This window comes from Saccostrea echinata, unplaced genomic scaffold (assembly GCF_033153115.1).
Source record: "Saccostrea echinata isolate AGI-Se365-2 ecotype Australia unplaced genomic scaffold, CSIRO_AGI_Sech_v1 ptg000048l, whole genome shotgun sequence".
NCBI lineage: Eukaryota > Metazoa > Mollusca > Bivalvia > Ostreida > Ostreidae > Saccostrea > Saccostrea echinata.
Genome location: NW_026889797.1, coordinates 678,422 through 702,457, shown reverse-complemented (window position 1 = coordinate 702,457; position 24,036 = coordinate 678,422). Strand labels below are relative to the sequence as shown.

Below are 24,036 nucleotides of genomic sequence, written 5' to 3'. Positions count from 1 at the left end.
TCTCTAAAGTCCACGTCATACAGCTTACTATAAGGTCATATTGTATAAGTACAATATCTGGGTGTAACCTTAATATACCGGCGTTGTCAACGGATTTTTTTCCGATTCCCGATCATGACAAGAAAAACACGGTGGTGAAGATCGGTCGGCAGGGGATACTCACTTCTCCATGGCACCTGATCCCACCACTGTTGATTTTATAGGTACGTGTTTGCTCTGCTCCCAATTTGAATTGTTTCAATGGACAGTTGTGTTTGATTTCTGTTCGCTATGTCCATATTTGATTATAACAGACAGGTTCAAGAATTCGAGAAAAGTCATTAATATTTATACATATTGTTTTAAATATAACATAAATGTTGTTCAGGCAGTAAGCACGTTCCCTTTATGCACTCTCACATCGATATATCTTGATATCGATACATATTGATTTCAGTGTTGGATATTTTGACGGATTGACATAACGTTTAAGAGGGAAAATATGAACATGTTAGAGGGATTCGTGGATATTATGGATATCATGGTCATAGATTTGTATGATTTTTTTAGCGGAATTCCACAGTATCGGCACATTTAAGAATAAAAAATCAGTAAAATATACACGTACACATATCTGTTCTGTTGAGATGTGATGATTGTCTTTGGATACATCTGTTGTATCAATTTCTTCCAAAATATTTTTGTCACAAACGATAAGACTTTATGGTCATCACATGAAACTAATTTTTCATGTTCCATGTGCGTTAAAAACTCAAACTTTTCGTATGCGTTATTTTTTTTAGTGAATGTGGCTTTGAATAAACAGACATGGCAGTCTGATTCTTTCATTGTATCGGACAGCAGATTTGATTCTAGTAAATAAATGCTGTAGATGGATTAAAATCTTACCTAAGAGCAGATGGAGGACAGTGTGTTATATCAGCTGACTATAAAAGAACTGCCACCTGGTGGGTAAACCTGACATCCATCTACAGTATTCATGATATAAGAATTTATTACCGGACTGAAAACAATAAATGGGGTAAGTACGTTGTCAACAAGTAATGTAAGGAAATTCAAAACTATTCCATCACGTACAATTTAGGTTTACATTTTTTACGTCCTTGTAAAAGTACTTTACATTTATTCAGATTCAAAGAAACGCTTTTAAGGTATCTCCACCTTCCTATGATATCATAGGTTTTTATTTTTAAAAAAACTGTTCATTTTATTTTAAAAAGTATTAAAATTCAAACCCAATAAAAATTTATCTTTTGGAAGAAGGCTTTTCAATAGGTGAAATAAAACTAGAGCGAGCTCGTTGCAAAGCAACGAATAGGTCTTCCGTTGGAGCTGCAGAAGGAAGAAGTGACCTTGAGTCAAGGTCATGCCACATTCTAAAGTTATACATGTAAGCAATCTTGTAAGGGGAAGCAACTTACAATATTTCGCTAGGAAAAACTGTAAAGGAATGTATGTGACCTTGAACATTCCAAATGCCTTGCGTCAAACCATGACACACTCTCGTCATAAAACCCAATCTGTGTGTTACCGACTTGAAAAGTTCACAGTGACACGTCATGTTCTTTTAGTCCATACATACAGTCAAAACATCTTATCCTTAGTGACCTTGAACTTGAGTCAAGGCCATGTCACACTCTGCATGATACCAGCAATGTTTCACTAGTACAAATACGGTAGCGAAATTACAGTTTCTCTGTCAGTGACCTTGACTCGACCAAATGACCTTGCATCAAGGCCATAATTCACACTGGTTAAAAGCAATCCCAGTCTGTGAGTTTCTGAATGGATAAGTTCAGCCATGTTTTTTTAGATCATACAGCGAGTCGGAATAATTTGTTAGGTTCAACATAATGATTACAAAATTCATTGAGAATGTTTTATGCCCAGTTTGGATAAGTAGTAAAACGTGGAGATCGGTCCTTTGGATGAGACCGTATAAGGTCTCGTGTCGGGGTAAGTGCTAGCATGAATAGGATCTCTCATGCTATAAATTTTGAGTTTACCGGGTGGCAGTAAATACTGACAACCGGTAAGTTCAAAATTTACAACATGACAGATCCATGGCACTTGATTCTACCTCTGATTTCAAAAGATTTGCACTGTTCCTGATTTGTATTGTTTGAATGGTCTTTTAAGCTTGAATGCTGCACAGGTGCTTGTGGACAGGACCCCCCCCCCCCCCAAATATACACCCCGGGGTCCAAGAATATTTTTATTCATCTTTTCCCATAAATTAATCTTCTAGTACACATTTACAATGTATTCCATATGAAAAATCCATAAATATAACGTAGAATTAACGTTTTATTAAAAAATCATACCCGCGGTATTATGAAATAGAGAAGGTAAGTCACTTCCATTTGTTAACACTGGACCCCTCTTGCATATCGGGCCTAAAATATCATATATATGTACCTACCACATGTCACCAAAATATGTTATTATATCTTGTTTCGGTAGATATTTTTGTCTTTAATCGTGCTATTTAAACGGAAGACCTTAAATAGTGTCTGTGGCTGTCACTATTTCGGTGTTTTTCAGAAACTTGATCGTAGAATTAGTCAAAGTCCACAACTGGACAATAAACTGATAAATCGGCTACAGTATATTATCTGTTCACAGAAACGACATATTGAAACTGGAAAAAAAATAATCCAGAAGCAATTCATTTCATTGAAATTCTATCATGAATATTTTGTTTTAATCGATGGACTCGATGAATCAATAAACTGACCGAAGGAAAAACGTTGCACGTGCCGTAACATTCTGTACTTTTTTTTTTTTTTTGGGATTTTACATTCTACTTGCATAATACATGTACATGTACATGTACATATATATTAAACAGAAACATAAATACCAAGCCCGTCGGCATTTAGAAAAAAGTAATAAAACATAATTTGATTTGATCTATTTTATTTCATTTAAACTCTATTAATTTGTTTTAAACGTATGATTGATCTTTTTCCTTTTAACATACACTCAGGGTTAAAAAAAAAGTATATATTGACTCGCGTAACTTTCATGGTTGTAGTTACATTTGAAAATGAAGAAATAATGAAATAATGAAACGTTGAAGGGACTGATGTGTTGTATGGCTAGACAACGCCTTGCACATGCAGAGAAATTTACCACAGGTACTCTAGGACAGGTGTGTGAAACCCCTAGGGCATGCCGTTTCCTGCTCTTGCTCTGCTAATCCCTATACACAGGAAATGATCGCGACTAATACTTAATACACAAAGAAACAGAATATATTCAAGTAAACTTGGCATTGATTTTTTTCTTGAGTATTATTGAGAATAATAAGTTTTAGTGATATACCCCCCCCCCCCCCCCCCGTTTTAATTGTTTTGTGAAGTTCATCACCATGCACATTCCAACTTCTGTAATTGGAGAAATGTTTAAATTAAAAACAAACCACTGTTTACAAAAGAAGTAAATATCGAGGGGGAAAAAATTGTTATATTTTATTGATATCTTTTATAACGTTCACGCGCCCACTCACTGCAAACGCTCACCATCGAATATTACAGCTTTCCGGTCATTCGACAATTTCAGGGAAATGCTTGCACATTAATACAGTAAAGTGAAATTATTTAAATGAATTATATTGTTCTAAATTTGGTAAAAAAAAAAAAAAAAAAAAAAAACATGAACAGTATATAGATATATTTTTTTCCTCATAGGAATGCTGAAAACTGTTAATCGAAACTCGCACTGACTATTGTTTAGCACGTGTATGTAACATTGCAGTTCGCATATAATTTGAAAAGAGAAGTTATTAGAACTTATATTTCCGACATTAAAATTTGTCACGTTAAACTCTCAAATGACTCATCTTATAAATAGTTTTCTTGATACTATTTGAAAAAAAGATGTCGCTTTAGTGTTGATATATAACTTAACAAAATTAATAATAATAAATAAAATAAAATAAAAAACGATTAAATATATTCTGCTTTACATTTTTTTTGTTCATTCATTATTTTCACCTTTTGCGAAATAAAAGAAAATACTTTCATAAATATACATACACTGCGGGATTTTAATTTGTTTTTTTTAAAAGAGGGAATTTCGCAAAATTCCTGTTCGGGGAGATAACTCCCGTTTGTTTACGATACTAGTTGATCGATGATTTAACCGCGGCGGGGACAGGTAGGTGATGAATTTCCCGCGGAGGGAACGCGGTTTACCTGTCTCATCTGGCCAAATGTGTTTAAACCGCGACGGGGCGCGGGAAATACGGGATCCGCGTTGCCAGTACTGTACATGTATAGTCAATCAGATTAGAAATACAGCGACTATCAGAATTTCGGGCCGTAAAAAAGATCTGATTTTGATTAGATTTCAGGTGTAGGCGAATGTGTGTGTACTGAGGGGTTAGTTAATTCATTCAAGATTTATTATATTGTTCGTTTGGACGAAGGCTTCATAAAAAATATACACACTGCTTGTACAGGTACACATCAATGAATGTTCAGATTAATTCAAAAATCGGCGGACATTAATTGATTTTAGTTATCTAAAGGCAATTAATGTTATTTCCAGAGACATTTATATTTTCTGTTTTTTGTCTCGGATTTTTCTTTTTTGTGATTTACCGGTTTACAAAGGCCTGTGTTTTAACAGCTGTTCATAAACGCTGTCAATTAATATATGATCAGAGAAAACGAGACATCTCCCGGTAATTCATTTCTTATGGAAAATATATGGATTGACATCTTAGTATTTACCTGTGTAATTACGATGTTACAAACCGTGACGATGACTGGCCAGGAGGACTACCCGTTATGAGAACAACTCATGATCAACTCAGCGGACCTATAATTGACTTTAATATATGCTGTAAATCAATAAAATCATTTCAGTTTAACCGATATTTTATTGCAAAGATAATGGGGAAAAAAGACTTGGGATTTAGAATTTTTCTGAATTTCAAACGCTCGATATGCATATATTTGGGGCGCTCTTGCATATGCACTTATAAAACGTGCATGTTCTGTACTTGCATGCGTGTACATTGTATGTATCCGTAAAACCTTAAGAGAGCTGATAAATGTGTTCTGATTTTCAGAAAAAATAATGGGAACCTATAAATAATTACATGTTTATCATTTTGTTCGCATACAATAACAAGTTTAGTAGAAAAAAAAATTTGTTCAAGGTTAGGTGTCTAATAAATTTGTAATATTCAAATACAGTTACGCATGTATGTCTCATTCTACATATTTTGGAGGCGCGTGTGAATGTGGGATTTTGTATTTCCATACGCTCGATATGCATATATTTGGGGCGCTCTGTATATATACAGTTGTACATTTTAAGGGCGTCGACAAAAGAACGTATATTAGATTACATACATGTACATTTAAGTTTCAAAAGTTCCATTACTAGTAGGAATTAATTAATGTTACATATTTTGAATTTTATTATGAATAAAACAGACAATTAACTCGATATCGAGAAATAAATTGTTTATAAAAATAACTATGCAACTTTCCTGTAATTCAGCGAATAAAATATTAAATAAAATGCACTAGCGATTTAATCAAAGATATTATGAAATAATCTGAAAGATTCAACATATTTATCCACTCATGACTTAGTTTACAAAATGAATTTGGAATGGCCATTCTATGATTTGTTTTGTGTATGACTAGGTCGCTGGATCACACACGCCGATTGATCCCCGGTGACCTCCTTTGCCACGCGCTATCGAGGGAGGTGTTACATAATTGTAAACACATAAGGTGAATGTAAAAGGCGCACACTTAATGCCTGTAAATAGTCTATGCTTCAAAGTTATGTTTTATTTTCTCAGTATATTGTTTGTTTTTATATGATAAGAAGAAAAGGTTATCTTTTTTCCCCTTTTTTTAGTAGACTGGTTTATTCGACTTTGAAAAAAAAGAAATAAAACGAAAAGTTGTCAAAAAATAACTTGGAAATAAAGCACAAAACACTTCAAGAACCTTATTCTAAAGAATATTAGCATCTAATGTAGCCAGATTTATTATTTATAGTAAGTTTATTTTAATTACACGCATGAAGAGCTCTCGTTTACTTGCTGAATGAAAACACTTACCTGTATATGGGTCAAGCTTCTGGCGCATTTAAAACACAAGACTCGAACAAAATAACATTTTCATGAAATCAGTAAGATGTTAAAGAACAACTTTTTTAACGACAGCCATTTCGGAATATTTACCGTTTTTGAGTTATAAAGCAAAACCTTTAAAGGGCTCCAGACCCCTAATTTGAAGAGCCAGCCCCTTTTTAGTGGTGTCAAATGAAAGGCCTTGAAATTGTGCACAACTTTTATTCTACATGTCTTATCAAAATATTTTTACTTTTAAAGATACAAAGGAAAATATGTCTAAATTTTCGCTCTTTTAGGCGTTCTAAATTTTGACCCCTAATTAGCGCCATTTTGAATACAGAAATCGAAAAACAAAAACCGATGTGCACAACTTCAATCCTTCTATTATCTAAATTCGGTAGAATTTCTGCTCTAGCTATTGTAGTCTCGGAGCCTTTGTCTGGAAATGAAGCCTAATAAATTTTCATTTAAAGGGCAATAACTCAAAAGCGGAAGTGACTTTTTGAATTGTTTGACAGCATTCTGATAGAGTTTTGTAACGTCTATAAACTCTGCAAATTTAAGCAAAATCTGTTGAGAAATGAGCGAGATATGAGGTCTCAAAGTTGGCGTCTAGGAAAAAGAAGAAAAAAAAAAGAATAATAATCTTAACCATCAGAATCAGTAGAAGGTCTTCCGTTGGAACGGAAGACCTTAAAAAAAAATAAACAAGGCCAACTTTAAAATAATGTTTGTTTGCCCTCTCCCGATTCAGAATGAAAAAAATGGGTCGGTAGGCAGGTGAGAATTTCTTCTTTTTTCTGAGAAAATTTCAGTTTAATGCCTTATTTTAAAAACCCATTTTCCAGAAAATATATATATATATATATATATAAAAAGTTCCCCATGGAGGTTAAAAAAAAATTTGAATCCGGCCATTTTCATCCAGTCGGTCGGGACTGGGCAACTAAACAATTTTTTTTTTATATGGCCCAATTATTTTTTTTTTCATTTATAATCAATAATCTTAACTAGTAGTTTGAAAGTTTGCTTTACTAAAATTGTAAGCCCACATATTTGCTGGGAATACGATCTCATCTATCCTATTTATCTAAATGGTTTTTATACACAGTAATGAACTTAATCTTCCTAATTCACAAAGGAATTGACAAATTAAAACAAAATAGATAAATGGTGAAAGGTTTTCTTTCTCATATATATTATGCATTATCCATTCCTCATTTCAGAAATGAAAAAGACAATTGGGGGGTTGCTTTATTGCAGAGAAAGAGGGCATATCAAAACACAAAAATAGAACTTAATTTATTCAAAAAAATACTTCAGGGTGAATTCACCATGCATCGGACACCCTCGTACTTCAACAAGTTCTAGCGATATCGCTACCGGCCGAATATTATCAAAATGGAACTTAACATGTAGTATGTGGTTAAAATATATATTTTTGATACAAATATACGCTATTTATTGAGAAAATATCACTAAAAACCATTTTTTTTTCTTAATGTGCCAGATTTCACCATGGATCGGACAATATTCACAATGCATTGGACAAACGGTATTTGAACCGAAAAAAATGTCATAGGTTTATCTCGGTGCTTTAAAATTAGTGATCTTGAAATATTTTTATCTTTTATTTCAAAATTAACCTTCTAGTTAAATTTGATTGACGACATCGATTCACAAATGAGGAGACTTTTTAGTTGCATCACATTGCACTGGAAAGGCTTTACAATGCTATTTACGTGTCAACTTGTACGTTGGTCTCGTGGGTATTCATACTCTGGTTTGTAAAAATAAATTGAGTCCAATTCTAGACGTCATATATCGATAACTTGCATATTCACTAAAAATTTAGAGTTTTTAATTTCCATTTCCGCAAAAAACAGATGTCAGTTGGGTTCTGTATGAAAATAGAAGTGATTACCCATGCATCGGAAAGTGTCCGATGCATGGTTAATTTGTGTCCGATGTACGGTGAAATGAACATACTAGCAAAAAAAAAAAAAAAAAAACTCAAAAAAAATTATACAAAAATGGAAGTGAAATTACTTTAAAAGTTCTGTAGAATTACCAATCATTAACAAATTTCACCAAAGTCCTACTCGTTCCGTTGAAATCTAATTAAAGAACGACAACTCTAAAAATTTGCAAAATCATAAAATTCTGGTTACTCCCCTTTGATGATGTAAAATATGACGTAACTTCAAGGCCATTCTCGGGATATTTTTATCCCAACATGATAATAAAAATCGGCATCAATAAAAAGTTTAAATCTTCGGCTTCAAGACAGAAACAAGTAAAAACACGGGAACACTCAGATTTAAAGAAAGTTTATTGCTTGAAGTTGTCCGAAGCAAGGTATGTGTCCGATGCATGGTTAGCTCACCCTATGAGTCGTAGTGGATTTACATAACGTCAATAAATGATTGGCTGCTTTCTTGGATTGCTTAGGTGTCAGGATGGGTCTGGTTGGTACTGTAACTGATTGGCACAAGATTGATTCTTTTAGTTTCATGTTACTTAAGTTAAAATTATTACTTAATAGTTAACATACATGAATTAAATTATATTAGAGATTCAATAAAAACGACAAAATTCAGAACTAGTACATTTTTTCATGAGTACAATCAACATGTTACTCACATTCACAATTTATAAAATATTTTTTTTTTCTCTCGGATTCAGCTATGTTGAGTTCCCCGTTTCTGAATTGTGACCAGCTGATACCTTTAATTATTCTTAACATAATTAATAATAAGACAAAGTCGAAGTTTTCTCTGTTAATTTCTTGTCTCTGTTTCACGGGCCCTTAACAGAGATTAAGAATTGAAGTACCCCCCCCCCTTCTCCTTGCTTATACTTAAGACTTTATCTCAAGAAATGTACGTAAAACTAGCAAAAGAAATTAAATACTGATCAAAGATCTATTTCAAATAAAATAGAGTGATTTTTATCATGTTTAAGTTATTTCATTCATTTAATTAAATTTGTTTACAATTTCGATTCTTGTTTTGTTTATTTTGTTGTTGTTTTATGTTTTGTTTTGCTGTTTGTTTTGTTGTGTTTTTTTTTTTTTAATTTTAATACTGTCTCCTATTTTGCTAAATATTTTTCAATCAATTTGATTTTTCTACAAAATCAATAACAATGTAAATTATTTGTGTGTCAATAAAGATTGTCCCGCTCTGAATACTAGTAGGTAATTTGTTTACTATTAACACCGATGTAGACGTAGAGCAATAGAGAATTAGTACCCATTGTTACACTGACCAATACAAGTAACATGGAATATACTAGTTGTATCCCCTTCTGCCCCAGTGCCTGAGACGTGTACACAATAAAGCCAAATCACAGGTTTATCTTCGATTTCCTATCACGACAATGAATGTAAACGTGCATTTTATTCAGATCTTTGACCTTAAAAGATTAAAATCAACCAATTTTGTCATCTAGTTTATTTAAATGTTTCAGGTGTCATTCCTTATTATTTCTGATTCTGTTCAACATCATATTCTGAAAATTATGAAATTAAATTAAATAATTTAAAACTTAATGATTGAAGTTTTATGTGTTGACTTGTGAAATTGTAAGAAACCTACATCAAAACTGCAGTCATACTAGCTATAGAGACTCTTACCACTAATTTTAAATCAGTCCAAAGCTGCAGGTTGCACACCTACATGTATGTAAATGTTTTAGAGTTATTTTCTGGGATATTTACGATCTATAAACGCTTGCATTACAATCTTTAAAAAGAATTCTGTGCCTCCACCTAGGCTGAACATATTCACGCCTGTTGTCATCTCTTGATACATTAATAATCCAATAAATAAAAAATAGAAATCAATAAATAAATGATTTTAAAAAAGCAAGAAAATTAAGCAGTTTTGGGCTAATTTTCAGTACGAAAGACTGGAGCGTGCTCTTGGTGTAGACCTGGGTATCTGGGATATCAATGTGAAAATGGTAGTATATCTATTTTTTTTTTTTTTTTTTTTTTTTTTTTTTTTTTTTTTTTGTTAGCATGGAATGCTTGCAGGAGAGGAGATGCGTCGAACATTTGTCTCCATCAAAATGCATGGTCTACAGATAAACAATGATCACTTGAAAAGGTAAAGTTACAGATAATAGCTTTTCTTTTTTCTGCAACATTGTTAATGCTAGGAAAATATTCTAGTAATAAAAGATTCACAAAGATGGTATAAATAATGTTTTATGTATCCGTATCTTTTACATTTACATAATGCTATATGAAGATATTCAATTCTTATCTGAGTATTTTTTTCTCTCAAGTTTCCATTGGAATGCAACGAATTATACTCAAATCCTAGAATTAGAATAATTTTTTATAGATTTATTTTTAGTTTTAATTTTTAATTTTTATTTTTTATTTTATTTTATTTTTTTATTTTATTTATTTATTTATTTATTTCTTGACAAAATTGGACAAAAGGCAAAATATCATACTTCTATGTTTTGTTTATTATTCTATTCTATTATTATTTTTTATGTATTATTATAATTTTTTTATGTCTATAATTTAATAATTGTCCATTTTCCCCCATCAATTTATACATATTCATACTGTAATATTAATTCGAGATCTATGACTTCAATCTATCTATATTGAAGAAGGTTTCCTAATATGTTTTGCAGTTTATGAAAAAAGGTTCATTTTGTTTAATATTGTTGACAATTTTTTAAAGGAAATGTTTATGTTTACTCGCCATCTTAAAACAGGAAGGCGAAATTTCAACCATTTAATGTACATTTTTTTAAAAATATTTTGTTTAAATAAAATTCTGTTTCAGAGAGAAATTAATGGGTTAATTTACTTTGACACTGAGGAATTGTTAGGGTGTACAGTTAAAAAGATATAATTCTTTCTGATGTTTAATTCTATTAAATATAAATACTGAACAACATCAAGCAAAGATTGCTTGATTCAGTATCTTTTCAGTAAGATTTATGAATTGGTATTGTAGTTCAAACACAGGAAAAATCCAAATGGCAACTCAATTTTTTTGCATTCTGGGCGCTTTCATTGTATCTGTCACAGCTAACGTTGTCTTAATTGTGTATATCTGCCTGAAACGGTACGTAAAATTAATAATAATGCATGGCTAAAATTGTTTGTTTTCCATTGAACTTGTGCAATTAAACAAATTTATCAATCAAAATGGGACTGACTGGATCATATTTACCAAATTTCATTATACTCATGAAACTGCAAATTATGAGGCAAATGGGCTTCTTCCTTGCTTTGAATTAAATGAATGGTGATTGTTATTTTAAAGGAAGAGGAACAAAAAAATGGTTAAGCCACCAATGGAAGAAATGTTTGAGGATGCACAAAGAAAGCCAAATGCCATTTATGAAAATTCTGATGAAAAAGTCACTGGAGATTATCAGGAACTAGGAGAGCTGGCGAAATCCTCACAATATGATGCACTCCAATAACTGAGGGCTGGAATACAAAAAATTGAAGTCGAAGAAATAGAGTTATGATTTGTAATATAGTATATAATATATGTAATAATTTTTAAACTTTTTTCAAGTAACTAATAACTTCAACATGTGCAAAAGTCAAAAGAGCCTTATTGGTACTTGTTCGAAAACTATTTAAGAGAGTTGCTTGAAATACCGATCCCACTGTCTTTTTATCAAAACGTCGGCGCCTAATTTGGTTAAAGCGTGGTACAATTAATTAGATGTTCAAAGGTTCGTGCGTCGGTGACATGATTCTGATCTGTATTTTGTAAAGGTTAGTTCTTTGCCCATATTTTTCTGTACATGTACATAAAGATAATGAAAATTGATTGATTGATTGATTGATTGATAGATTGTAATGAAGACAGTTTATTTCTAACAGCAAGCGCTGAACAAGTATAGTATTTAACATTTTGTGGGTTGTGCAAGGAAATGTTCTACGAATAAACTAGTATACCTGGATTTGATATAATATGTTATAATGCAATTGATATCAATGTAATGTTTGAAATGAACGTTACTTACATTGCATGGGGATATCATTTGACAAAAATACTATAAAGCTGATTTTTTACAAAAAGCTGTATGTTTGCCTATCGTAAATACAGACTAAATTTGCCTTACCCACTTACCCATTGTGCATGTAATCTAGCTCAATGTAAATAAATTTTCCTGGAAACAATTCAACAAAAACAGGGTATTGAATACTTAAAATATTTAATCATATTTAAAATTTGCAGGAAAAAACTATATGCAGTTTTAATGTGTGTTTCATTTAAATGGCATTAATCGTGGTAAAAAGACAAGATATATTTTTAATCATTTTGCAGCATTATGCTACGATATTTTTTTTTTTATTTTTTTTTTTTTTTCATTCAGTGGATATTATTCAGACATTCTTAGACATTAGTATATAGTTGATACAAATTTTGATGAAACTTTGCTCATTATACAACTTGACATCAAAAGCATATATTACATTAAATGTTGCTTCGCGTCTTGCTTGCCATGCTACAATAAAAGAAAAAAGAACTACAATGAATAAATTATTATCTTCCGCTACTTTGAACCTTTATTGGGCCTTCAAAATTAAGAAAATAAAATAAGCCATATTTACAAAAGCAGTATACTTTATTGCCACGGATGCTAAGCGAAAGAAACTTCTTAGAGGAAGTTAATGACAACAATTGGTACATTAGGAATAGATGTTAATACGCAAGTTTGGTGATTGTAGCTCTCCAACGATAGAGGCGCAAAAAGTATCCATATCAGCATAGATGTGTGACAGGTTGTCGATGTACACAAAGTTGCATAAATAGATGGACGATGGCTAGGACTTATAAAATGTATTTAATGTTATGGAAAGATTATACATAAATACGTAATATGAAGCACTGATGATTTGGATGATTATAACGATCTATATTTTACATGCTTTACAAAATCTAATTTCAATTAGGATACTTGAAATCAAAAGAGCCGTCTTAGTTTTTGTGAAAAAGATGCTTTTTTGACTGTACAAACTTTTTCTAAAAAGTAAGTGGACTCTCTGAAATTATTAAAAGGGAAGGAATTACTGTGTCAGTCAGAATGCCGACGTGGAATGATCAGATGCGTGTGTATTGGAGATCCATGTCCCTTTTCTGATGTCGTATCCACTGATATTTTCTTTTTAATTCTGATTTTTTTTTTTTTTTGTTTGGTAGAAAAAATGGTTCCCTTATTTAGAATCGGTTATTTTCGAGTTGATGAGAACATCCCGATAAACAGTTATAATAGACCGGTATATCGATGATGTAACTCATATAAATAACTGTCCCACCTGCCGATTTACGCGGAAACAAAACTCCCTCCCTAACGAAAGAGTGCACCACGTAAGATAATCTCGAAACAGGCATATTAGTGAAAGCCGCTTAATATCCACTAATAATTTGTGTTCGCCCACCATTTTGACCCCCAGGGTGAAAATGAAAATTCCTAAACCTTATTGCACATCTACAGGACACCATCAATCAATCATCTTCCAAAAGATGAAAAGGCTACTGCATAAAATGTAAGAGAAGTTCTGAGAACCAGGTTCTTTTTGTTTAAAAAAAAACATCATTATTTTTCTACCCCATTTGACCCCTAGGTGATAATAAAAAATTATTGGTCCGTACAAATAACATGGAAATAGGACGCGCTCTCTCTATATATAAGAGAGTAAAGCGTCAGCGTGATGATTTTGCCAAAAAGGCAAAAAAATGAAAAATAGCCTATTGTTTGAATTCCTCGTCATTTTTTATATTAATAAACTTCGAAGTTATTAATTAGAAATGAAAGCATTTTCAAAACAAACCATTCACTTTCATTCTGTCGGCCACATTCCAAAGTCATGACGTTCTTAAGCACGTTACTTATTTCAAAGCTGTGATTGGTCAAGGTAAGTGACGTAAAATAGAAAGTTTTACTTCTACTCTATATGTAAACAGTGATTCAGCGCGCTCCTTGTTCACGATGATTTGTATGATATTTTCCATGAATGGAGATTTTTAATTGACTGGCTGCAAAATTCTTGACGTCTTTGGAATTTTAGCGATAAATGTGACCCTTGGTGTATGGAAATGTTAAATCAATGGGAGGAAAAAATTTATAAACATGCAGTGAGGATGGTCAAGTTTGGAAATGCAGCAATCGGCAGTATAAGAAAAATAAAACGTTAGAGACGCATCTGGGATTTCTGGAAACAGAGGAAGCAGTTAATCTAACATACTCCTGGATTTACGAACATCAGTACCTGGAGATTTCAATTAGCAAAACACTGAAGACTTAACAACCTTAATCATTGAGTCTTCATGGAATGCAGTTAAGAAATCTCTACTAAAAACAAGAACGCATAAGCGATACTAGGATAGTGTAAGCTAAAGAGCTTAATTAAATATTGACGATCAATTAAGCTCCTCACCCTTAACAAACGCATTTACAACTGCAAGAAAAAACACAATATAACTACAGTGACACGGATATGAATCTTAGCGCAACTTTTTTTTTAAGACTAGGGTAAGCTTTTATTTTTTTTATTTTTTTTACACGTATTAGAGGCTGCCGCCCCCAAACTCCCGCTTAATAATACGAAAACCCATTGAGCTATCTTTTTTCTCTCTTCGGAAGTTCCTTACACAACAAAATGGGGTCGACCGTCATAGTAGATACGTTGCTATGCTCATGAAAACTGAAGGGAAAAAAATCAGGAATTAAAAACTGTGAAAGTTTGTTAATCTGGGAAAAGGTGGTGATACTTAAATTTACTTTTTTCAACCTTAAAGACAAATCAACAATACAAAGTGATAAGGCTTAAAAAGAATGATGATTATCCCCCAGTGGAAAAAAAGATGTCAGTGCTAACAATTTCTTGAATGCTATTTTTTAATACTAGTGACTAAGTGTTGCAAAATTTAACAATGCAAGGTCGAGGTATCGTGCATAATTCTATAAAGAATGTACACAAAAAATTCAAATAATTAAAATAAAGACAGGTTTTATAAAACTAAGGCTCATTGATGACAAGACTTTACAAAAAAGAATAAAATAGTTCAATTTTTAAAGAATGGGTTGTTCAGCTTCCCCATCCCCGAAATTCTCTGGACTTTCTTCTGTGTTCAATGTTATCGGAACGCAGCTATTCTTCATAGAGTTCATTTAGTATTCCTGTTTAGCTTTGATTAGACAGTATTTAAAGGAAAGACTACTTTGTTGCGGAATAAACAGGCAATAAAAGTGTTGAATATAAAAAAAGGATTAATTTGAAAGATTACCTACATTTTGAAATATGTTTTTCTCTCTACTTATTGATACGCTTATAGAATAATGTTCTCGTCCCTCTTAAATGAAATTAAAGACGTTGTATTTTACTGATTATTCGAATTTGTCACACCTTTGTCTTTTTTTACTGAGTTTGTAGGTTACATATTGATTCTTAAATGACCATCAAAATAGATTTCTTAAGTTTAATTTTACGAAATAAAAATACCGAATGGTATCAAAGCATGTCTTGCTTCATTCATTCTATTGAAAGCATATTCTTATATTTATGCATTGTAGTTCACGCAGAGAAAGAACCAATCTGGCAGTCCAGATTCTATGGCACACTTGGTGTTTTCGTTGTTTCGGTAACAGCTAATGCATTCTTTATCACATTCATGTGCTTTAATTGTAGGTAATAAATTGCTGATTTAAAGGTTAAACGTCTGTATTATTATGCTTAATTCACTTCAATGCTGCACTACCACTTAACTCTGTCGCCCGCGTGGCTCAGTGGTTAGAGCGTCTGCTCTAGAGTCGCGGAGTAAGGAGTTGATCCTTACGTCGCAGGTTCGAATCCCACTGTTGGACGTGGAGACCGGTCCTTCGGATGAGACCGTATAAACCGAGGTCCCGTGTCGCAGTAGGTGCTGGCATGAAAAAGATCCCTCACTGTTCAATCGCCGTAAGTGCCGAGTATAGGACCAAATTTGCAGCTGTCCACCGGCAAGTGGTGGCATCTCCATATGAGTGAAAAATTCTCGAGAGGGACGTTAAACAACATGCAAACAAACAAACAAACCACTTAACTCTAATAATAATGATAAAGTACCTGCAACATCATTCTTAATGGTGCATAGACACAGATTTTAAGTTTATATTTTCTCAAATATTCTGTATAATATCACAACTTATATGTTGCTAAAGCATTTCACACGAAAATAAAATTAAAAACTTATTTAATCTGGAAGTTATTGAAACTATGAATTTCTGGAGGCGTTTGATTAAAACATCATTGCACTTTCACAATTTTTTACTTTATCCTTAATACTTGAGAAAAGTAGCAATTTTGTTGTGTATTAATGAATAATATTACATCTATAATCCAGAAAATTCAGAGTAAAAATGTGCGAAAGCAAAACCAATCACTTAAGTATTGTCAGCCCTAATTGAAAATTAGAATCACAATTTAATATCAAAATGGAGTGTGACATTTTCTTATAAATGTATAACTTAAAACCTCTACAGTATAATTTGAGATATAAATATAAAAGAGCAATATTTTGGTTTAAAATGTAATATTTCATCAAAGAGATGTGCAAATAATTTCAGAAATGCGTAATCATTACTTAAATTTGTCCATTTGTTCCTTAATAAAGTATATGAAAAATTACGCATTAGAAATGCTGTGAAAAGTCGCAAGTTGTACTCCATGGTAAAAATTTATGGAAATAACATACAGGTTTTAGTCGAACATCGAATTTAGAGAGGTTTTCGCCAAAAAAAAAAAAAATCTTCCTTGCTTGTATCCATAAACCCTATGTTGTTATGTATATAAAGTACAATTTTCTTACTTTTTATAAACGAATATCTGTTAAATCATTGTATTGAGCATTAAAACTCTGATGGGAAGGAAAGAACATCCTTTACTTCCTCCATTTGCTAATCAGCTTGAAGTAGATTCATTGTCAACACAGTATACATAGCGCTTTGTTTTAGGGCCCATACTACACACATATTAAGTTTGTTTTCTGAGCTCATGTTCAGATTGTATTGACGTTTCATTCTCTCTGAATAGTTTTTCTAACCACTTGCTTCCAAGTGATTTTTGTTCGGAATTTTATAAATATGATTTTGATGAAAATATACCATATAGCGTTGGCAGTTTGGAGTACAAAAGGTTATGGTAAGTCAGGACATTTACTCATTTCACATTCACACTGTAAAGGGCTTCCTGTGAGACATCAATTTTTCAAAGTTAGTATTTAAACGATTTAAGGTCTTTCAATCCTGAATACGAGGTACGGTATTCATTTTTCCATTGATTCTTTTATCAAACCAATTGCAGGAACAAAACCACAATAAGTTATAATTTTGTGAATTAGAAAAACCGTTTTGATTGATTGTATGTTGTTTTACGTCCCATTTGGGAACTTTTCACTATTACTTAGACGTCACCTTATACCGGTGAATTCGAAGGTCTTCAAATTTTGACCTTTACTCGGCATTCAGAGCCATTGAGTAGTGAGGGATCTTTATCGTGCAAACGCCTGCCGCGACACGGGGCCTCGGTGTTTAAGGTCTCATCCGAAGGACCCGCAGCTTTCACTTCAAAGCGCCGAGCGCATGGCGAAGGAACAGTTGCTACCCATTTTTATCGACTAAGGTCAGTCGAGGCCGAGATTCGAACTCAAGACCTCCCGATCACGGAGCGAGCGCTCTTCCGACTGAGCTACCGTGAACAGTAAAAGCCGTTTTGATATGTTGGGTATTAAGCATTTTTATCTTTCTCTCTCTCCGTCTGATCAATTCTTATGCTTCATTTCTTTAAAAAAAAGTTGATGTCTGAAATTCTCTCTGTCCAGTTCATAATATTCTGTTTTTATATAAATATTTATATATATTTCAAGCATTAGTGGTTTCAACGCAAGTTTTATGGGTATCTGTTTGTTTACCATTTCTAACATAAAGATTTTTTTGTTCGTGTATTCTTATACCACTTAATAGAGATGCATGTATGATTTTGATTACATTCTTTGTTTGAGTGTAAGAACATTCTATTTGTTTTAATTCATAGACAAGTTCGGTACGGACCGCTTTTTTTAATTATTAATTTTTTTTTTAATACATCAGAACTCAACGTCATGGAACACCATTTTGTTGGGAAAATGCATTAAGAGACAAAATAATTTTAGATAAAAGTGTATAAAAGCAGAAAGTAGCAAGAGCTACATGTATGGTGTAACAAGAGACAGAAACACTCAAACAAAGGAAATGATGAAAGGACAAACGAACCCAAACGAACAACTCCAACCTTTTATTTCAAGTATTTCAAGTATTTCTCGACTTTAAAAATTCAATTGGATAATTTTGATGATGTTAAAAGTATCCCGAAGGATATTTAAGAAGAAGAGATATCTTTCACAAGTAGGTTAAAGGTTATTAGAAGTGTTTCTAAGTGCAGACCTGTCTATTTTTCCTCTATTTATCACTAAATCACGCTAAATCACGCTCATACGCCATAAAAATAAATCGTCCGCTTTTAAAAAATGACATGCTTAAAAATGCCTAAAATGAATCTAATGAATTAGGAAATAATTTGAAAATAGTTCTACCACGAATACGATATGATAAATAACAAAGACTTCGTTTTAATTTATATAAAATGACAACTAGACATCAAAATAGGAACATATACTAACGAAAAAGAAACCCAAGGTAACATAATATGAGATTTGTTTTTACTGCGCAGCCAGAAAATATGGTAAAAATGCACTCAGATATGTAGTCACATTCACTCAACTGTAAAATAAATGACGTCAAAGCCAAAAACACGAGCATTGTGATGACGACAAGTTTGTCAGCACATCTTGTCATACCACTTGATGCACTGGGTGTATATATATCCTTTTTCGATATTTACAGACAATTTGTTTTTTTCTTTGACCGACGTATGAAGACTACGCGCATTGATGACATTTTCCTTCAAAATTTTTGTTTGTTACGTCGGTCAAAGAAAAAAAAAATATTACATTCATTTCTTAATTCAAGTCATATATTTTAATTTATAAAATATTTTATAGACTTATAAAACATTCTGATACTTCATTATTGATTCAAACTTTCGTGGCTTGCAATTGAATGAAACAAATTTACCTTCCATAAAGAAAATGAAGAATAGGGAAAAAATGACATTTCTTCAGAATCTGAGAAAGAAATATACCAATTAACACAATACAATGTCTAGTGTGTACTTGCACACTTGCACACTTGAACAAACAACTTCCGGTAAAATATATTTTAAAAATGAAGATTGTCTATGTTGATTATGTATATTTCCGTTTTGGTTACGGTCAACGATCAAATGAAAGTACATATCACTTACTTTAACTTCCCGGTAGATTTGAGATTTTCTTCTAGAGTATGGCGTTGATGAGTATTGAAATATATTTTTTGATTAATGCAATAGGATATGCACATGGATATGGTAGGCTTTTAAAGTTTTCATTTTTACCAAATATTAACTAATGCTGTAACTGTACTGAATATTTAGATCACAAGCGTATTTCCTTGACATCATGTACATGATACTTAAGTCAAAGTGTATTTTTTATGTTGGTTTGAAATCTATATATGAAACATATGATTGACTGATTGATTAATTGTATGTTGTTTTACGTCCCATTCGAGAACTTTTCACTCATATAGAGACGTCACCGTATACTCGTGAAGGGCTTCAAATTCTGACCTTTACTCGGAACTCAGGGCCATTCAGCAGTGAGGAATCTTTATCGTGCCAACGCCTGCCGTGACACGGGTGACCTCGGTTTTTAAGGTCTCATTCGAAGGACCCGCATGGCGAAGGAACAGTTGCTACCTATTTTTTATCGACTTAGGTCAATCGCGGCCGAGGTTCGAACTCAAGACCTCCCGATCACGGAGCGAGCGCTCTACCGACTGAGCTACCCTGAACGGTGAACTAATGAAGTACCATTCATTTATTTTTTCTATTGGTTGTGGACAAATTTGAAAATAAAAGTCATTATACTTAAATAATATTAATACAAATAAAATGGTATAACTTTTTTGCCAAGAAGTAAAGACGTATTTATTAATTCTTGAAACAATGCTTGCATTTTATAGTGACGTTACCAATGACGGAGAGAATTCGAACTACACATACTACAATGCTGTGAACGAAGAATCAATTAAAACAATAAAGTCATAAATAAAGTTTATCCCTGCGACTTGTTACCTTACAAAGATTTTTTTTTGTAAATGTACCCGTTAGTTTTTTAATTACAAAAATGAGAAATAACAGGCCGAAATGTATATTTACAATTTAACTTCTTAGACTAGAGAGACCCACTCACTCAGGACTTGAGTGTCCAACTGAGGAAAAGGACACTTGTGTTAAATTGGTTGATTTTGTCAGAATGCAGATTTTTAGTGATAAATAGAAAATATGTCGAAGATATACAAAAATCTTTATTTCTGAACATAAATATTTAATTTTAAATCTATGAACGGAGACATTATTCTGTATTAAAGTAAGGTTTCTTAATTACCTTATTCTTCCTGCTTTTCATCTGTAGAAAGGCTTTTGTTTAGAATGAAAATCATTCCAATCAAGTACTTATTCATGGATATATTTGTCAACCAGATATACCATCCACTTCTATAGATATTATTAGTGTAAGTCATGATTAGGCACTTTTGACAGTTTGATAAATGGCATTTTCTTTTAAGGTACATTTATTGTCTTTCATCCACGTTCAGCAAGTTATGCATTTACTATTACATTAAACTTTTATTGATAAGTATAAAAAGTTGCAAAAACCTCGCTTTATGATATCAAAAACTCTAAATGTTTAACAACGAGGACTTAATTTGAAATTTTGCACCACAGTTAGAAAACTACGCAGAAGAAGGGAAAAATGTTTTCTTTTAATCTTTTCAAACGTTTCAAAGGTTCTTTCCAAATTGAAAGATGTGCAAACATTTTAAACTGTATGCATTTATTGCTTTATAAACAAATAAAGGATTTACGACATTTACCGGACTCGCATCTAGCTGTTAAAAAAAATGTAGCAAATAAATCGTCAGCTGAACATTCCAAGTTAAGCTTCTAATTCTCATGAAAATTCCACAAACGAAGATACCCGATTACAGGACCTGTTGAAGTCCCGATTCTAGCAGCTGATGAAGACTGATAGACTACCCGGATACGACCCCACACCACCGATTTGAAATTAAACCAATTCTTCTGACAAATAAGAGACATAAGTAACATTAATTATGTCTCTAGTCAAACATGTTATATCTATTAATGAAGAACGTTGCAGATATATTGCCATCTAGATTTTATGGACATTTAAGATTTTCGAGTGTTTGTTGTGTAAACATGTAAAACAAAAGTGAAAATACACCGAGAGCCAAGAAAGCAAGGTTCCTAAAACTTTTTTTGTGACATCAAAAAGTAGAACAGGTAAGGAGACTATTTATCAGAAAATTAAATTTAATATCTGTTTCTTATAAATGAATATAACCATGATAAAGGTGTTTTTTTAATGCAGAAAAATGTTTAATCTGAGTGTGATCCATAGCTTTTAAATTTTGTAAGCTCACAGTACCTCTAGTTAGCATAGCTGATATGTCACTATAATACAAGTTAGCCTTGTATCATTAATTAATCGGTTTTAAAACACAGCAGATTTATCTTCAAAAAATTCTTTTTTACATTGTTTATACACCCACCACCCCACCCCGCCCCATGTTGCCTTATATCTTTTAGTACACAAACCATAATAAACAAATTATTAGCTTATAAATTTGTGAAGATAATTCACACAAATTTGTCATGATGATGTATAGATGTTTTGTGAATTTTAAGATTACTTTTCTCCACAGAAAAAGTGCTGCAGAGCTATGCGCACTGACGAAATAGCTGCTGATGAAAAATAAATTCTAATTCATGTGTTTGTTTGATTAACAAGCAGCAGATTTAGGTATGTTGAGTTTGTTGATTCTTTTGAAAACCAAACTTTTGGTCCAAAAAAGGGGAGGGGGTGAATGTCAAAAAGTTCTTTATTGCCACTTTCTCTCCTAATAATTAATCATTATTATTTGGGTTGAAAATGAATTTAATCCTTGAGTACATTAATTTATTTCTTCATCAATTTATTCACCTAAAACTAAATTACATATAATTATATCACCTAAATTTCACCTGGATTTCCATTGATATTATCATGATTATATTTACAGATCTATATTTGCTAATACGTATTATATTTTCCACTCAGAAAAAAATATATATAAAATAAAAAATTGCGACACGGTCCAAGATCACCTTAACAAATTTTAATGATTGAATAGTTACCTTTACTTAATTTAAACGAAATAATTTTTGTGTGTGTTTCTTTCCAGGTAGACACAACAATAAAATTCAAACAACTGTATCTGTTGGAGCCTTCATCATCAGCAGAAATTTTATTGAGTTAATGTCCAAAAAGTCCGTCAAGGCATCAGTCGTCACAGGCATCCCTCAAGATTGGATTTATTGTTGTCTGTAACGTCCCATACAAGATTATTTCACTCATGTGAACGTTCTCGGATCCCAGTGAAGTGTTTTAAATTTAAATCTCTGTTTGGTACAGAGGGTGATTGAGGTGTGAGGGTTCCTTATGTCAATGCCTGTTGTGACACAGGACTGCAACTTTAAGGTATCATCTAAAAGACTTCATTTCTCAAGCGCAAGGCAAAGAAGAACAGTTGTATTCTATTTTATTTTGACTCAGGTTTGTCATGTTTTGGGGCTCAATTCAACGATCCCTTGACCAGGAGGGAAAACTCCCCAAAATAAGAGACATAACCCTCATGATGTGAAGACTCTATACTATCAAGTAAAGGAAGTGAAGTCCATCATTATCCAGTCAATACATTACTTGATTTTATTGAATTTATTTATCTAAGCGTGGTAAATGTGTAAATCGTACATTTCACAACTGTTAAAATTTTGATGCCATTATACTTTATAATTAGCTAGAAGCACATTTGTACATTTTTAGTGAGAATCATGTGTTTGTCTATACTCTTTCTTTATTTAAAACATCTACCCAAAAAGTATTACTGTGGAATCATTTAAAATCGTGGGGGCCCATTTCGCAAACTGTTAAATTTACAAGTTCATGGCGATGAAATTTTGTGGATAATTTTCTGATATCTACGAAAGGAAATATGATTTTATAACCCTAATTGATTAATTCGTGGATGCTGTAAATTCGTTGATGAGGGGCACCCACGAATTCCACGAAAACTGAGCCACCACAAAATCTAAGGATTCCACAGTACATAATTTATTACCAAGATGCCCTCTACGGTAACTGTATTGTTCAAAATTTAATAATTTATACATGAATATCCTTTATTGTATTGTGATGATTAATGCACACGTCCCCTAAATTGTATAGTAATAATTCATACATACATGTCATCGATTGTATTATAATAAACGTTCCACTCTTGTGTAAGATATGTATACACTTTATAATATAAGACATTCAAGTGCCTATAAAGACAACAATGATCCTAATCACTGATGAGAATGGTTGTGTTAAGTGAATAAAAGGCAAAAAAGAGAGTATTAGTATGCTTTTTCTTTTAAAAATGTCGCCGTTTAGATACAATTAATCAAGTACTGGTGTGTGAATATCAAAGGGTGTGAAACAGGTCCCCGTTTGTGCTGCTAAACGTGTTAGGCTTAAAATTAAGTATTTCGTTATATACTCATTATAATTATCATCAGGATTATAGGTAGACTAATATTTTTGGTCAAAAGACAATGAAAAAATAAAGAAGTCCCCACTTTGACTGTATCTAACAACTGTCACGGCTTAACACCCTTCGCATGTATGTGTGTATGTGTATGTAAGGGTGAG

At 32.4% G+C, this 24,036-nt stretch overlaps 1 protein-coding gene across 1 annotated transcript in view; it reads left to right on the top strand.

Annotated features, from left to right (window-relative positions):
* Positions 1 to 17,193: 17,193 nt before the first annotated feature.
* The window catches only part of LOC133203182 (receptor-type tyrosine-protein phosphatase epsilon-like), a 73,286-nt gene continuing 66,443 nt past the window's right edge, over positions 17,194 to 24,036 (top strand). Inside the window, exon 1 of the mRNA XM_061339021.1 lies at positions 17,194 to 17,282. Coding sequence (XP_061195005.1) covers positions 17,225 to 17,282 — 58 coding nt within the window. The 5' untranslated portion in view covers positions 17,194 to 17,224. The remainder of the gene's footprint in view (positions 17,283 to 24,036) is intronic.